Source organism: Equus asinus, chromosome 28, assembly GCF_041296235.1.
Source record: "Equus asinus isolate D_3611 breed Donkey chromosome 28, EquAss-T2T_v2, whole genome shotgun sequence".
In the NCBI taxonomy this organism is placed as follows: Eukaryota; Metazoa; Chordata; class Mammalia; order Perissodactyla; family Equidae; genus Equus; species Equus asinus.
The window spans coordinates 24,862,348-24,875,837 of record NC_091817.1 but is presented as its reverse complement, the minus strand read 5'-3'; the positions used below and the strand labels follow the sequence as shown (position 1 = coordinate 24,875,837).

The 13,490-nt window shown below is 56.1% G+C and overlaps 1 protein-coding gene across 1 annotated transcript in view; it reads left to right on the top strand.

The window, feature by feature from the left end:
* Positions 1–13,490, top strand: part of CNGB1 (cyclic nucleotide gated channel subunit beta 1) — a 68,350-nt gene that overhangs the window by 16,382 nt on the left and 38,478 nt on the right. Inside the window, exons 14-17 of the mRNA XM_070500426.1 lie at positions 678–843; positions 1,762–1,848; positions 7,897–7,984; positions 8,662–8,698. Of these exons, the coding sequence (XP_070356527.1) occupies positions 678–843; positions 1,762–1,848; positions 7,897–7,984; positions 8,662–8,698 (378 nt within the window). The remainder of the gene's footprint in view (positions 1–677; positions 844–1,761; positions 1,849–7,896; positions 7,985–8,661; positions 8,699–13,490) is intronic.

Below are 13,490 nucleotides of genomic sequence, written 5' to 3'. Positions count from 1 at the left end.
CTTTCTGCTGCCTAGGTGTGGCCATACGTTCCTGCAGAGACTCCCCTGCGCCCCCTCTGCCAAGCTCACAGCCCCACAGTGTTTTCATTGTCAGGCACCTGAGTACATGGAGAAATGTTGAAAATTACAGGCTGCTGTCTGAAGGTGGACCGCTTCGACGAGAAAGTTGATTCTCTTGGAGGGTGGACTCTAGGCCCAGGAGACAGAGACAGGCTCCCAGAAGCAGGTGCTGAGGTTGTGGGCACTTACTACGCTGTCACCAGGGGGTGGCATCTAGAGAACAGGCAGAGGGCAAGCTCTCTCTGCATCCCTGTGGACATTCCAGGCCACCCTGATGCTGGATGTGGCAAGGCGGCCTGGGTCTTTTGGCATCACCTGTGATGCTGTGGCTAGAAGCGTAGTTTCCGCTTCTGCACAAACCTCCAAGAAGGAGGCCCCATGAGATACAAAGACTAACCGTAACTGAAGCTCTGTCTCAAGGGGAAAAAAGAAGGAGGAACTAATGGAAGGGGATGGGGGCAGGACGGTGGGCTTCAGCCCCTCACTTTGGCACTGATATGATTGTTAAAGGTCCCCCTGATAACAGGCTGTTTCCGCTGCTTGGCTGAGAGCTGGCGCGCGGCTGGTGTTGGCTGAGCTCCCTGCTCACTCCGCCCCACGCCCTGTGTCCCCTGCAGTCAGCATCCTCCCCAGAGGGCGAGAGGAGCCCGATCTCATCCTAGAAGAGGTTGACCCTCAGTGGGAGGAGGACGATGAGCGTCAGGACAGCAGCCCCAGCCCACAAAGCTCAGAGGCGGCTCCAGCTTATGAAGAGGAGATCAAGACCGTGGAGGAGATGCCCAGGTGGGAGCCAGAGGAGGCCCTGAGAAAAAGACGGTTTGGGAAGAGAACAGGCACATAGCACCGAATCCCAAAGGGATCAAAGGGCATGGAGCAGGAACCAAGCTGCCTCCCCCACTCCAGACACCATCCCTCTCCCCATGGGCACAATGGCTGCTAGGTCTTCTGTGCCATTCCAGGGACCATCTGAGCTTATAAAATCATGGATTCCCTTCTTTTTTTTGCAAAAAAGATAGCATACCACATGCACCCACCTACCTGCACCTTGCTATCGTCATTCAACCATGTGCCTTGAGGTCTTTGCACCTTCAGCACATAGCAACCATCTGCATTTTTTACAGCTGCATAGTATTCCGTCACATGGATGTGCCAGAATTGATTTAATCTGCCCATTATTGATGGACATTTACATTGATTCCAAAATGCTGTTATTATAAACAATTCTGCAACAAACACTCATGCACATGTGTCCCTGCTCGTGCATGTGAGTGCATCTACAGGATAAATTTCCAGAAGAGGGGGTTGTGAGGTCAGTGGTCCTGAGGATGTATAATCGTGGTAGTGATCACCGAGTCGCCCTCCATAGGGACCTAACCACATTAGTTCCCACTAGTGATCTTGGTGACAGCTGCTCAAGCTGGGAGGCCTCAGGTCCTCAGGCCCATGAGCTACATTGCAAAGATGGGGAAACTGAGGCCCAGAGAGGATCAGGGGCTGACCTAGGGTCACCACCAGGATGGAGCATTGCTGCTACAGAGAGAGCCCGGGCTGCTCATGGGGGGCTCCCCATGCTGAGTCTTGGATGGTGAGTTCAGGCCTGGTCTCAGGGGTCCCAGGACATCCTGCCGAAAATGGGGACGTGAGCTGGACTCAGGGTGCAGCTACATGTGGGCTCACCTCCTGCCTCTGGCCTCAACTCAGGGAGCTTCCCCGAATTCAAGAGGAGAAAGAAGACGAGGAAGAGGATGGAGAGGAGGAGGAAGAGGAAGAGGAGGAGGAGGATCTTGAGTAAGGCCCTTGTGCCCTGGCTAAGGGACGGCCCAGGGAGGGGTTCCAGTGGCGGTGGGTCGGCTTCTGGGGTGGGCGCACTCGGCTGCTCCCCAGAGCTCGTTCCTTTGTGCTGTGCTGCGTGCCTGCCACTGGGCACTGACCAGAGAGGCTGGGGCATCCTGGGGGTCCCCCGCTGTGCTCAACAATGACCCGGGACTCATATTACCCACCACTCAACAACCCCTCACACACGCATACAAACCCCAAAACGCAACCTCCATGAGGGAGGGGATTTTTGTCTCTTGTGTTTACTGTCACATCCCCAGAGCCTGGAACACTGCCTGGTACAGTGGGCAAGAGATACATGTTGGTTGAATGGATGGATGAATGAATGAATGGACGCATGCGGTGGGCTCCCAGCTCTCCATAACTAACAGGCCAAGGCCTAGGCTTTGTCCCCCTCCGCCCCCAACACGGTCGCGCGATTGCCTCTGACGCCTTCTAAGGCTGCCTGGATTCCGCTCTACTGCCCATCGGTGGCTGACTCTCCACCCGCATCCATAAAGATGCCAACATCAACACCCTGGGGGAGTTCAGTTAATAGAAAGGTTAAAGAATGGAGATCAGAAACCACTAATAGTTGTAATCAGCAAACTTGCTAAGAGACTAGACCTTAATTATTCCAACCACTAAAAAAGAAATGATAATTCTGTGATATGAGCACTACAATGGCAATCATAATATATAAATGTACCAAATCAACACAAACACTGTAAATCTACACAATCTTATATGTCAAATATATTTCAATAATAATAATAAAAGAAGCCTCTAAGAGGGAGATTTTTAGCCACGTGGGATGGGCAGAAGGATGGATGGATAGGTGGATACACGTGGAGATGAAGAGCAGGCAACTGGAGCCTGAGTCTGGGGTTAGGAGAGCGAGAGGCTGGACTGGAGATGGAACTGAACACTGTGGGGTGGAGGAGATGCCCAGGGAGTGAGTGTGGATGGAGGAGGGGCCCAAAGACCAGATGAGAGCCAGGGAGAGGAGGAGGAACCAGAAGGGACTGAGGAGGAGGTGCCAGTGAGGGGAGAGGGGGCCGAGAGTAGTATAGGGCCTGGAGGCCGAGTTGGAAAGTGTTTCAAGGAAGAGGGAGGGATTTGCTGGCTAAAGAGCAGCCTGCATGTCCGGGGAACAGTGACAGGGTAACTAGTGGACGTGGCGGGAGATGATGCTTCAGAGGCGGTGAGGCCAGATTGTAAAGGCCTTGGCCTTGATTTCCCAGGAGCAATGGGGAGCCATGGAAGGTTTGTGAGCAGAGGAGTGACACGATCTGGCAGCTGCCTTGTGGAGACTGAGGCAAGGGGAGCAGTGAGGAGACTGTTATCACAGATCAGGCCAGACTGACTTAATCTGTCCCCTTGCTCCAACCCCTTGCATTGTCCCCTGTCCCTGTCACTCTGCCCTTCGTGGTACCCCTCGGCCCACACCCTTGCTCCCTGATCGGTCCCTCTGGCCACGGCCTGAGGCAGGGGAGCGCCGTGAGTGTTCGGAGCGTGGGTTTGGCTCCTCTTGGTGGAGGTACCTGGGCAAGCAGCAAACCTGCACAGAGCTTCTGCCCCCACATCTGTAGAAGGGGGATCATCATAGCCCCCTGCAGAGTGGCCACAGGTCCGGCCGTGAGAGTGGGTCTGGCAGGATCTGGCCCGGAGCAAGTGCCCCGCCAAAGGTCACTGATGTTCTTGTTGCCACTGAGGGTCACTTTTAGTCCCAGTCAGGAAAGAGTTAAAAGCTGAGACCAGCACAGGGCTGGCAGGCTCCGCTTTTATCCATCCTTGCTTCCTTCATATGTAGTCTCTCCATCCTTGGCAGGTTGCCACACAGCTACTTGCTTGCCTCCAATGACAGGGAGCTCACAACCTTTGGAAGACTGTCCATTCCATCCACGTGCACCTCTGACTTATGTAATTATTTCTTCCACCAAAACTGAGGGTGCTTCCCCATGGTTTCTGTAACCCAGTCCTAAGTCTGCCCTCGGGGCACCCCCAGGGCCCGGCTGCTCTCGCTAACAGCTGCCCGCCCTTCCCCAGGTGAAGACCTTAGATGCCACCTAGCTTCATTAGCGCATCCTTATTTACCCTCCGCTTTCCACCTGCCTCTCGTTGGCATGCACAGACAGGGAGTTGGTCCCCTGCTAAACCTGTGTGCCAATGCCCAGGCCCAGAAACCCCTCTGTCTGCCGCTGCTCTCGAGCCGCAACACCCCTTGAAGGCCAGTGATCCAATGTGCTCACACACACACACATGCACCAGCTACACACGTGTTCTCAGTGCACAGTACACGTGGGAAGATACACACATGTCTGCACTACACACACAGCCTCGCATAGAAACAGAAACACATGCCGGGTTATGCACATGCTTATACCCACACACAGCCTGCAAAATGCACGGGTGCACACAACACACTCACACGTGTTCACACGTGTGCACACACATGCACACACGTGCATATCCACACTACACCCTGCAAACATGCTCATACACACACGCGCGTGCATAGAGTTACCCACAAACTCTGCAGGCACATACCCACTCGTGCAAATGTTCACCCAGAGTTTCAAACTCAGGGAACTTTTGTGTCTGGGGCCCTGGTAGGGATGAGGGCCCTGTGGTGACGGAGTGGGTGATCCTAGGGCCGGGGCCAGAGGCTGCCAGGCTTGGGACAGGCTGGCTGGGCTGTCACCGGCTGGGGAAGGATGCTCTCAGCTGGCTTTGCGGAGGCACAGGGGTTACTGATGACGCGCAGGCCCTGGAAACAGGCAGATGGTCGCCTAGCGACCTGGTCTCTGCCGGCAGCGGCCTGGCTCTTCCTAGCAACCGCAGCCTTTCGGTCCCCACCTGGCCTCCCTGGGGGCGTTTCTGCAGAGTTCCCTGCATGTCCCCTCAATCTGATTAGAAGCAGGAAGGATCAGTGGCTCATCCCCTCCCGAGCCACACTGGCTCTGGAGCTGGCCCTGAGGGCTGGGGCCGGGCCGGGGTCCCAGTCTTCTCTCCTTTCCTGCACCGACCCGGGGCTGGGGATGACCGTCAGCGCCCCCAGCTGAACTCTTGCACCATGGGCGTCCTTGTCAGCAAAGACAGCGAGACCCAAGTAGGTGGCCGCTTCTCCCTACGGGCTCCCCTCCTGCCTTCTTTCAGAGTTGGGGTGCTGGGTGAAGAGTCTGCTGAAGGTGACAGTGAGGACCTTAACTTGGGGGCACAGCCTGCAACGGGACCAGGGGAGGAGCTGGGCTGGCAAACCCTTGCAAGGGGGCTACTGCTGCCCCGCCCTGCACCTTTAACATGGGGAGCAGGGGCCCCTCTAGGATGTCCCCTCGGCCAGGCTGTCTGACCCTCTGCTTGGAAATCCGCATGATGTGGGAACTTTCCAGAAGTTTATCGCCTGCTGCTTCTGGGCCAGGCAGAAGGGCCCTTGGCAGGCACTGGGCACCCTGCTGACCAGGGGCGCCATGACTTTGGGTCCATATGTCCCAAAACAGCACCTGGTGGTGCTGACAGGCCACCTATAGGACTCATTAGGTATCTCGACGGCTTGAGATGTTTGTGCAAAATGTCCCCCAATCCACGTGGGTGATTCCTGGACCTGCAGAACGCTGTCTCCTCTGGGATTAATAATAATAATGACAAGAACAGTCATAATACCAGTGGCCGTTCAATGAGCCCTTGTTTTCTGGCCAGGCTTGTGCTGAGGCACCCATTACTAATCCCATTTCACAGATAGGGGAACTGAGGCTCAGGGATGGTGCCCTCCACGTCCAGGGGTGGCCTGTGGGCAAGTCAGAGCCGGGATTCTGTCCCAGGTCAGGCTAGCCCCAGAGCGAGCACCTGGCCCAGCAGACAAGGAGAGCTACTCACCAATGTTTAGAGATGGAGAACTGAGAGTGACACCTACCATTGGAGGTCTTTGGTGACGCCTCCATGAGATTCTCCCCGGCCCTTCTGACCCCACTCAGATACGCTGGCTGTACAGGCTGGGCCCGTCCACCCATTGGACAGATGAGCCAACACGCAGCCTGAGGGCTTCCCGGTGACTCGCCCGGTGCCACACAGTGATTTCCCGGCCCGATTCTGGGACGATCGAGACCCCAGGCCGCCTCTGTCTGCGCTGCGGAAAGCTCATTTCCTGGTCTTTGTGCTCTGAGAACTGAGGAGGGCACAGTTCCCGTAATATTTTCAGGGGTCCCCAAGAACGTTTGAATTTCTTTTAAAATCAGAACAAAAAACGAACTTTTTGTTGGAAGAGAATGTTTTGATATATAATATTAACACAGGACTCTTCATATCCGTGCGGTCATGAATATAACTTTTAGTATATTTTTATGGAGGAAGGGGCCCAGGAAGGCTGAAGTGCCCGGGTCCCGGGGAGGTCCTGATGTGCCCTCGCTCTTATGACTTAATCTCTTTAAGGAAATCTGCTTCTTCCTGGGCAGGGTGGGGAGTGTGAGCCTGACAAGTCGGCCCCTCACGATGGAAACACTGACACAATGAAGAGAAATGTGGCGAGTTGGGTGCTTGGACCTCCAGACGCTCGCCTCACTCCTCCGTGTTACATGGGGCCGTGTAGACGCTCAGAGGCAGGTAGTGGAGTGAAAAGTACATGGTGTTGGGGTCAGAGACACCCGTGGTGTATCCAGGCTCGCCTTGGACAGGCTGTGTGATGATGGACAGGCCCTCCAACCTCTCTGATCCCCCGAGTTCTAAACTGGAATGGGATCAGTCACAGCCCGGGTCTCTCAGGATTATTTGGGTGAGGATTCGGGGAGATGCTGTGCATAGGGAGTGCCTGGCCCAGCAGCCGGCACACAACCCACGAGAGCTGCTGTGACAATAGCATTGCCAGCCGATTCCTGCTCCCAGGCTGCTGGCTCCAAGCATTTGGGCTGCGATCCGTCCCCACCGCCTCATCCACCGCGGGACGGATGGGCTGAGACGGGGCCCTCCGGCTGGAGGACAGTGAATCCAGGTTTTTGGGGCTGCAGATGCTGCAGAGCATCCTCCGTGAGCCCCTTGGTGATAGAGTCCGTGGGGCGGGGTGGGGCCCTTAGGAGGCAGGATCTAATTCTAACTACAAAAACCACATCAGACCCTGGTCCCGAGTCATCATTTTAACCCAGAGGTCGCACGCAGGTATCTAGGGCTGAATTTAGCCTGGAGATGGCTCTTTTAGATAGCCACTTATTAACATAGACATAGAAATTTCGATTAACTATCAACATCTAAAGATGAGGAGATTCCACCTTGAAAATGTGAGTTCGGGTTCCTCTTGAAAACCGGAAGATCTGTCCGTAGAGCCCCAATTCTGAGCAGAGTGGGGCGCAGACTCAGATGGGCACGGGTTCTCTGGTTTGCGACAGCCTCCCCTGTTCCCTATAACCTCCCCCCTGGCCCCCATCACTCATGTAGCCTGCTGCCTGGGCCAGGGGCCCCTGAAACCTTCAGCACTTGCAGTGTGGCTCTGATCTCATGGCATGGAAAGAACCAGGGCCCGCGTTTGAGGTTTGCTGTGTGATTTTGGCCACGTCAGTTCGCCGCTCTAGACCTCACTTTTCACATCCTCCCTGCCTGGCTTGCATCGCCAAGGTTGCTTACAGACTCTCAGCGGGGAGATGTTGGGTGTATATTTTGAACTGTATCCATTGCCCTCTGACACCCTTGATGACAGTTCCCCAAACCATCCTCCATGCTTTTCTTTGCACATACTGTTCCCCTTTCCCAGACACCCTTCCCAGCTCACAGGCCATCTCCTCTGGGAAGCCCTCCTTCCGAGGCAGAATTGTGGCTGGGCCCTTCGCAGCCCCTTGCTCCAGCGCATGTCTCAGCCTGGGAGATTGTTAACACAGGATCTGCTGACCTCCTGTGCTGGGAGCCCTCTGAGGGCGAGGACCTATTCTTGGGGGTCTCTGTGCCCCAGCTCCTGGCACGGAGCCTGGCACTCAGCAGGGTTTGGAGAATGTTTAACACTGCTAACCCCAGCCCTTTCTCCTCCCCCTTGGGTCACAGTGTCCTGCTGGATAGCTGTCTGGTGGCACAGGGTGGCGAGGACCTAAGCCAAGCAGGTGGGAGCGAGCACCAGACGGCCTCACCCCAGGTATGGAGCAGCCCCAGCCCGGCGCACGGGCCACCCCTGAACCTGGGCTGGCATCTGCGGGAGGGGCTGGGGCCTTGTCCACTGTATTTACAGGGGGTTTCTGGCTGGTGAGATGCCCACCGGACAGAGGGGAGCAGGTGGTGGGTCCTGTGAGGCCCCGCTCGTACCAGGGGTCAGATGGTGTGGGGAGGGGCCTTGGGTGACACGGCCATGGGTGACACAGCACCTCGGGTGTCCTGCCCTCCAGTCCTCACAAGACTGCATGACCCTGGGCAAATCACCTGCCCACTCTGGGCCTCGGTGGCCACCTTTGTAAAATGGGGCTAAAACCCCCTCCCCAGCGTGTTGTACACAGTTGGACACTGTGAAGTGCTGTGCCTGCAGGGGGAGAGTTGTGGTGGCGGCTTGTGTTGCTTTGTCCCCACAAGCTGCATGAGAAGACACCCTCATGATGTGTGACAAGTCCAGGGGTTGGGGCCTGGGCTCCTGTGTGCACCGCCCTCTCCAGGGTGGAGGCCACCTGCCTGAATGCCCCAGAAGGTGGGCTGGCAGGGCCAGGAGTAGAACTGGGGCCCAGGAGGACTTCTGACGGCAGATCCCCTGACAGGGTCTGGGCTGGACCAGGGCTAGCAGGGGGCTGATGGTCCCAGTTGCTGTTTCCACTTCATTTTTTGCAGGAGTTGCAGGAAGAGGCGGTGGCCACTGGCTCAGGAGGTGGGTATGCGGTGGGGGTGTGGGGCTGTACAGAATGTCCAGGATGCTTTCAGGCTGGGGGCAGCCTGGGCCCGGGGCACCCCCTCCCCCATCTCCACCCTCCCTCCACCCTCCACCTGCCCCGTCCTCAGGCAAAACTCATCCTCGGTGCCTTGGGGCCACATTAGCAGAGGCTGGTGACAGATTTCAAAGGCCCCAGGGGAATTGCACTGAGAGCCCCCAGGATGCCCAATGGGCCTGGGGAAACCCTGCTCCCCTCCTGCCACCCCTCCCTGGGAGGGCAGCTCTCCAGGCCCCCACCCAGGGAAGGTTGGGCTGAAATGTAGCAGAGAAAATTGGGACAGAGCTTGCCAGGGGCATGTCCTAGGCTCCCCATCTCTTGACGAGCTCTTTCTTACTGCTAAGATCCCCAGGTTGTACCCAGAACACGCACTTTGCTATTATTTACCGCCCTCCCCCAAATCCTGAGAACTCCAGGGACGGCGCAGACACAGTCTAGGGGAGCCGAGCATGGCTGGGTCACGCAGCCCGGGACAGACAGACACGGGGCCAGGCTTCACAAGTCTCCATGTTCCTCAAGCCGCCGGTGCTCCAGCCGCCCTGTGAGGCGACAGACCATTTTACAGATGAGAAAACTGACACTTCATGTGGGCGGCATTTGGCTAAGCGGGCAAGGGCACAGACCTGTATTTCACTCCTGGCTCCTTCCCCTTCCTTGCTGTGTGACCCCGAGCCAGTTCTGTGACCTCTCTTAACTAAGGCTCCCAAATCAAGAAAGACGGGGCAAAAACAGTGCCTACCTGACAGGGTTGTTGGGCAGGGGAGGGGTGACAATGCGTCGAAGGCATCCAGCACCGGGGCTGGCACCGAGGGAGGAGGCCACGTGGCACCACGATGCTCGTGTTCCCAGTCAGCCAGCGGCTGAGCTGAGCTGACCCTGATGTCCTAACCCCACGTGTCCTGAGCTAGCTCCCCACTTCCCCACGTTTGATAAGTGTCCACCGTCCACGTCAACACCTGTCTGTAGGAGACTCCCGAGTCTGCACCCCACACGCATGAGTAGGACCAGGTCACCCAGGTGCAGACTCAGCTTCCGGGAGGCTGGCTCTGCCCCCTTCCCCAGGTCATCCCAAAGCAGGTGGTCTGGGGACTACACTCTGAGAAGCGCTGAGGCACGGCCATCTGTCTGCCACCGAAAGCTGTGGACCGAGAGCCCGCAGCTTGGCTGTCACCTGGGAGCTGGTTAGAAACGCGGGACGCCAACCCCACCCAGACCTGCAGAACCAGGGTCTGCACTGTAACAGGGTCCTGGCCGTTTGCCTCACCTTAGTATTTGGAGGCAAGGGCCTCGAGCCCTGGTTCTCAAATGTGACAACACAGTGGAATCATCTGGGGAGAGTTTATTTGTTTATTTATTTATTTTAAAGATTGGCCCTGAGCTAACATCTGTTACCAATCTTTTTTTTTTTTTTCTGCTTTATCTCCCCAAACTCCCCCATACATAGTTATATATTTTAGTTGTGGGTCCTTCTAGTTGTGGTATGTGGGACGCCGCCTCAAGGTGACCTGACGAGCAGTGCCATGTCTGCGCCCAGGATCCGAACCCTGGGCCGCCACAGCAGAGCGTGAGAACATTAACTACTCGGCCACGGGGCCAGCCCCTGTTGCCAATCTTTTTATTGCTCCTCCTTCTTCTCCCCACAGCCCCCTGGTACATAGTTGTATATTTTAGTTGTGGTTGTGCTATGTGGGACGCCGCCTCAGCATGGCCTGACGAGAGATGCCATGTCCGTGCCCAGGATCCGAACTGGCGAAACCCCAGGCCGCCAAAGGGGAGCGTGCGAACTTAACCACTCGGCCACGGGGCCGGCTCCCTGGGGAGAATTTAAAAATCCCAGGGCCAGGCCTCAACCAGACCATTAAGTCAGAATCTCTGGGCATGGGCCCGGGCACCAGCATTTCTGGACTCCCCCAGTGATTCCACTGTGCAGCCCCACTGGGGAACCTGGGCCCTAGGAGAAGGGGCTGCTTCATTAACTGAGCTCCAGGGCTCCTTTGGGGTGGAAAATCCTAAGAGGGTTTGAGTCTCGAGTCTGTGAGCCTAAGAGTCTGAGGAGTTCTGGCTTCTTTGATTTTAACTTTTTTGAGTCTGAGATGGGAAATGCTACCCATGGTCGATTAGAAGAGAGAGAACAAGAAGAAGGGGGCTCGGGCTGTCCCTCAGAGCTGTTGGGCGGACCAGCCACATGACTTGGTGACGCTTATGACATCTGGGGACAAGAGTGATGCTCCAGACCCTGGGTGCAGCCGCTGTGAGTGCAGACGGGCGCCGGCTGGGCTGTGTTGGCGCTCCGGGGAGGAGCTGCACCTGCCTCGCCGCCCCCAACTCTGTGCTCCTCGTTGCAGTCCCCAGGGTCCCGCCTCTGCCTGAGAGCCCCCGGCCCCAGCGCCATGGCTAACCCAGGCCGGGACATGGAGCTGAGTCGCCTGGTCCAGGACCAGCTGCCGGGCCAGGTGGCCCCCAGCCTTGCCCCCCCAAACCTGGTGGAGCACCTCCCCAATGTGCCCAGCTACCGCCCCCCAATCACCCGCATCCCTGTCCTCGTCAACCGGAGGACGGCCTTGTCCAACTCCAGCTTCGCCAAGCAGACCAGGAGCTCCGTCCGCCGCCTAGGTAGTGTGACCTCGCCCGCTCAGCATGAGCGTGCCGTGATGTGTGCTTCTGCATGCCATGGGCTGCTTCCCGCACGGCTGCCATGGTCCTGGCATGGGATAACTAGTTGGGCTCATAGAAAACCACCCCCTCTTCCTCTGCTGATCAATGCCTTCATCTTACTTTGTGCTGACTTGAGGGGTATTAGTCCCCTTCTCTCTGTGCCTCTAACTCGACAATTAGCAATTCATTTCTTTGGGTTAAATGTTGCTTTCTGCAGATCATCATTTTTTTATACAGGAAGTCACTCATATGCTAGTTTAAACTCAGATCTCCAGGCCAAGAGGCTTGGGCAGGGAGCTGGGACGGGGAAGAGAATAAATGGAGAGGAATGGAGCAGAAGAAGAATGTGGGGGGCCGTGGCAGACAGAGTCTACTGACCTTGAGAGTTTGCTGGGAGCTGGACTTTCTGAGGACTGTTGATATCTGCCCAGCAAATTCCACTCCAGGAAAGGAGAGGCCCCCAGGTGTCGACAGGCTGCAGGCAGAGAGGCGTCCTCAGGGCAATGCAGAGAGGGGGCCTGTCTGGAGCCATGTGAATGTGACAGGTCCCTGAGGTGGCCTGCAGGCTCCTGCTGCTTGCTGCCTGATGACAAGGTGCTCAAGGACAAATTGGGGCCTCTGGGCGAGGCTCTGTCACTTTCTGCTTTAACTCAACCCAGACCTGTCCACTTTCCCTTTTGATTTGTTTGTATATTTTTGGATGACCCTGGGCAAGCTTGCCTCTGGCATCAGTGGGCAGGTAGAACCGAACAGTGCATGTTGTCCTTCTCTCCCCTTCCCGGCTTGGGGTGGGCACAGAGTGGGGGTAAGGTGGCACGTGGCTCATCACTGTGACAAGGGGTGACACCCCAGGCTCAGTCTTCTGGGCAGGCCCTAAATCTACTCACTCCCAAGGCTCCCCCAGCTTCCATTCCCACATCTCCCCCCTCGATTTTTGCTATACTCTCTAGCAACCCTACTTTTATTTGCTTACTATCTTTCTTTCCATGGATTCTCTTTTTTATTTAATAAAAGGTATTTAAACAGGAAACTTTACATTACCATTAAAATGAAAACCAGCATTGCTTGCCATCAGTAGAAGGCATACATAGAAATAACCACAAACACACCGAAAACAAAGTGGTGTTGATGCTTTCTGGTGAAAGACGGGTCACAGCTGGGGCGGCGGTCCTGCCACAGAGGGGCATCCACCGCGTCAGAGAGGCGTTAAGGCCGTGGCAGCATCAAACCGAGACTTCCTCTCTGCCTATTCCGGGTCTAGAGAGAACTGAAGCGGGAGGGATGTTCTCATTCTATCTTATCCTTTGTCTTGTCTGTGACATCTAAACCCACCTGTGTCCTCCCTGGTCCCCGGGAGCCCCACACTTTGAGAAATATTCCCACTGACACACTGGGACAGCAGACTGAATCAGCTGTGGTGTGACACACGGTGACTCTAGATGCTGCAGACAAGGCGATGACAGCGTGGAGGAAGGACGGTATTCCCATGTGAACGGTGCTCGTGGCGCCTCTGAGCTGAGGTTTTGTTTGGACAGAGGCCTGTGTGTGTGCTGCTCATCCCCCTCAGGATGGGGTAAGAGTTTAAGCTCTGGGTCCACATCCTGGCCCTGCAGCAAGTGTCATAACCTCTCTGTGCCTCGGTTTCCTGAGCCACAAAATGAGGACAACCACAACCACAACCTCAGAGAGCAGCTGGGAAGGTGAAACGAAGGAATATCTATAAAGCACGTAGAGTTCAGTGCGACAGATGCCCGGCAGGCACAGAGGAAGCGCTTAGCCGTAAACAGTATTATTCTCTAAACCAATTTAATCATACAGTCTTATTCTTTATATTTTTAATAGTATTATTCTACAAATCAATGAAACATAAACCAATATAATTTCTATTCTGAGTGCCCACTCTGCCAAGCTGGCGGGAAACAAGATACCAGACACTGGGGTTTCCCTCCTCCCCGGGGCGACGGGGGTTGCAGGGTCTTTCCCAGGGCAGGGCAGGGGTGAGGGGAGCAGCTGCCCCTCCCGGGTCCCTGAGACGGCCTCGTGGATGGGGGGCCAGGGCACTGTCAATGGCCCGGG